General features: G+C 38.7%; 1 protein-coding gene across 1 annotated transcript; it reads left to right on the top strand.

Moving 5' to 3' along the window:
• Positions 1–344: 344 nt before the first annotated feature.
• On the top strand, positions 345–2321 carry LOC104602498 (CASP-like protein 4B1). The gene is made up of 3 exons (XM_010266212.3): positions 345–792; positions 1001–1136; positions 1983–2321. Exons 1-3 carry the CDS (start codon positions 527–529, stop codon positions 2181–2183), a joined length of 603 nt encoding a protein of 200 aa, XP_010264514.1. The 5' UTR covers positions 345–526; the 3' UTR covers positions 2184–2321.
• The last annotated feature ends 273 nt before the right edge of the window (positions 2322–2594 follow it).

Genomic DNA, 2594 nt, shown 5'->3' on the forward strand with positions numbered 1-2594 from the left:
TTATATAATGATGACATAATCACAATTCACAATGGATTTGGATCACGCCATGATATCGATCGATATTAATGGCCGGAACCGGAATGGTTGGTTGGCAGTTAAAAAGAACCGGACCAATTCATGGAATGTAGTAAGAGGAGGATAGAACCGCAATTTATGGTTATCGTTACTTGTAATAACACGGGCTCTAACCTTTCCTCTATCTTGAATCTTGAATATTTATGGGCCCTACTAATGGACCAACTTCTTTGAGCTTGCCAACTGTAACCCGTTTTTTCCTAATATAATATTATTTTTTTGATGACTAAATATTGAAATATAAATAGAGTCTGGTTGTTGAATTTGTAATTAAACCATTCAATTTGTCCAACCTTGTTGTTCGCTTCTCTGTTCTCTTCCCTTCCCTTCTTCTTCTGCTTCTTCTTCGTCGTCTTCGTACACTTAACACAAGACGAATCTCGAAGCGTAGTCCAGTCCTCCGAACCCGAAAACAGACTTCCACAACTCTGCCATTGGAAAAAGGCATATGGCAAATTCGCAGGATCCATCGTTGAAAAATCCAACTGTGTGTCCTCCTCCGGTGACCGCTCCACCAGATGACATCGAGAACCAGGAGACGCCAATGTTCGGAGTGTCGTCCATCATCCGGCGGTGGAGGAGAGAGGATTTACTGAATAAGGGCTCTACCATCCTCAGGACTTTGGGCCTGCTCTTCTCCTTGCTTTCTTTTATTGTCATGGGCAGTAACAAGCACGGCGATTGGATGCATTTCGATAGATTCGAAGAATACAGGTGATTGCTGTTATTATTTTCTTTTCTTTTTCTTTTTTTTTCATTAGCCCACAAATTCTTCAAATTGATCGCTATATTTAATATTTATATAACATTCAAATTGATGATCAAGCTGTGACCAAATTTTGGGTTTGGTGAGATTAATTAAAATTCCTTTTCTCTTATTTTTTCTCTGTATAACTTAACGAGCTCCAATCCAATTGAGCAGGTATTGCCTGGCCATATCAATTCTATCCACTCTATACACGGCAGCCCAAGTTCTACGCCAAATCCACCAGTTTTGGACCGGAAAAAACATAATTTCGCAGCGAATATCAAGATTTGTGGATTTCTTTGGCGATCAGGTGCACAATTTCTTCCCTTATTTTGGGAAAGAAAATACCTGTGTTTATTTCTTTAAACTTCTTTAGGATTTTGCGTTGATTTGGCTCAAATTACAATCCCTTCGAGAGGAAGATCTAACGAATTCATCCTTAATTAATTCGCAAGAATTGAAGCTTAATCTATTCGTCCAGAAAGGGGAGATCGATCTTGGAAATTGGGAAGTGGTCTCTATCCTCAACTAAAGGCGTAGTTTGTTACCGGCTGAAGTGGCTAAACTGAATGACTTTCGTCTTCAAATCAATAGGTCGTTCAGTTCAGCCACTTCAACCGTTATTCAAAGAGCCCCTAAGGCCAATGGAAAATAGAAGATCAACATAAGAGAAGGATCAGATTCCATTCAGATACACATGAGAAGACCACATGTATACTGGATAGCTATGGTTGTGGTCTGGGTCTATCAATCAATAACTAATTACAAGTGCTAATCACATTACTTAGAGCGGCACAAACCGAATAAACTATATTTATCCCTGGTTGAATGGGTGACTTCCACTTGGCAATGTCACAGTTGCCTACTTTCTTGCCTTGCCAAGTGGCAAACAGACTCAAATTTGGCAAATTTTGATCTCCAAAAGTTTATAGTTGTCACAATCTTGAGAAATATGCATTAGGGTTAGGGATGCATTTCTCTAGTGGATTGGTTAATCATCGTTATAATAAAGCACCTTCCATCCTTTCATCTTCCAAGCAGAAAGATGAGAGAAGAAAATTTCAATGTAAATTGTTGACAGTGTTCAGAATGACATAGTTATCATTTAACTATTGATCGACTTGAAGTTGAGCATGGGATGTGGATTATTGTGCAGGTTACTTCTTACCTGTTGATTTCATCAGCATCAGCAGCTATTCCATTAACAAACCAAATGAGGGAGGGGTCAGATAACATTTTCACAGACTCATCTGCAGCTTCTATTAGCATGTCTTTCTTGGCATTCGTAGCTCTGGCATTGTCTGCCACAATATCTGGATATAAGCTCTCAAATCAAAATAACATATATGCTTACTGATTTTTTTTTCTGCTACAAATGGATACATGAGCTGACTTTGTACAAACGGTTCCATTGTTCAGCCAAGCCAACACAAAGTTGGTGTGTTTGTCTCTGTTGTAAGTCGATTCACAAAATGATTCCCCACAATTTACCTCACTTCTCCCCTCTTTTTTCTCCTTTCTATGGGGTGGCTTTGGGCTATTTCATGATGATCGATAAACTCCATTGTCATCTACTGTGTTGATATGTACCTATTCTTTCAAGTGAAAAAAAAAAAACAGAACATTCATTTGCTCGCAATTCAAGTGCGAGGCTCTTGAATGTATTTGCCAACAATAAGCACTTATTTGAGCACTCCCAAATTTAGATGATTTAACTTCTTTTGGTGAAAGGCATGACATGGGAATTAGGTTAGGACTTCTCAGAATT

Source organism: Nelumbo nucifera, chromosome 2 (assembly GCF_055504915.1).
Source record: "Nelumbo nucifera cultivar China Antique chromosome 2, China Antique-T2T, whole genome shotgun sequence".
Taxonomy (NCBI): domain Eukaryota; kingdom Viridiplantae; phylum Streptophyta; class Magnoliopsida; order Proteales; family Nelumbonaceae; genus Nelumbo; species Nelumbo nucifera.

Coding starts and splice junctions, on each gene's coding strand:
- LOC104602498 (XM_010266212.3), top strand. CDS start 527: ATGGCAAATTCGCAGGATCCATCGTTGAAAAATCCAACTGTGTGTCCT. Junction 793..1,000: donor GATAGATTCGAAGAATACAG/GTGATTGCTGTT, acceptor CCAATTGAGCAG/GTATTGCCTGGCCATATCAA. Junction 1,137..1,982: donor TGGATTTCTTTGGCGATCAG/GTGCACAATTTC, acceptor ATTATTGTGCAG/GTTACTTCTTACCTGTTGAT.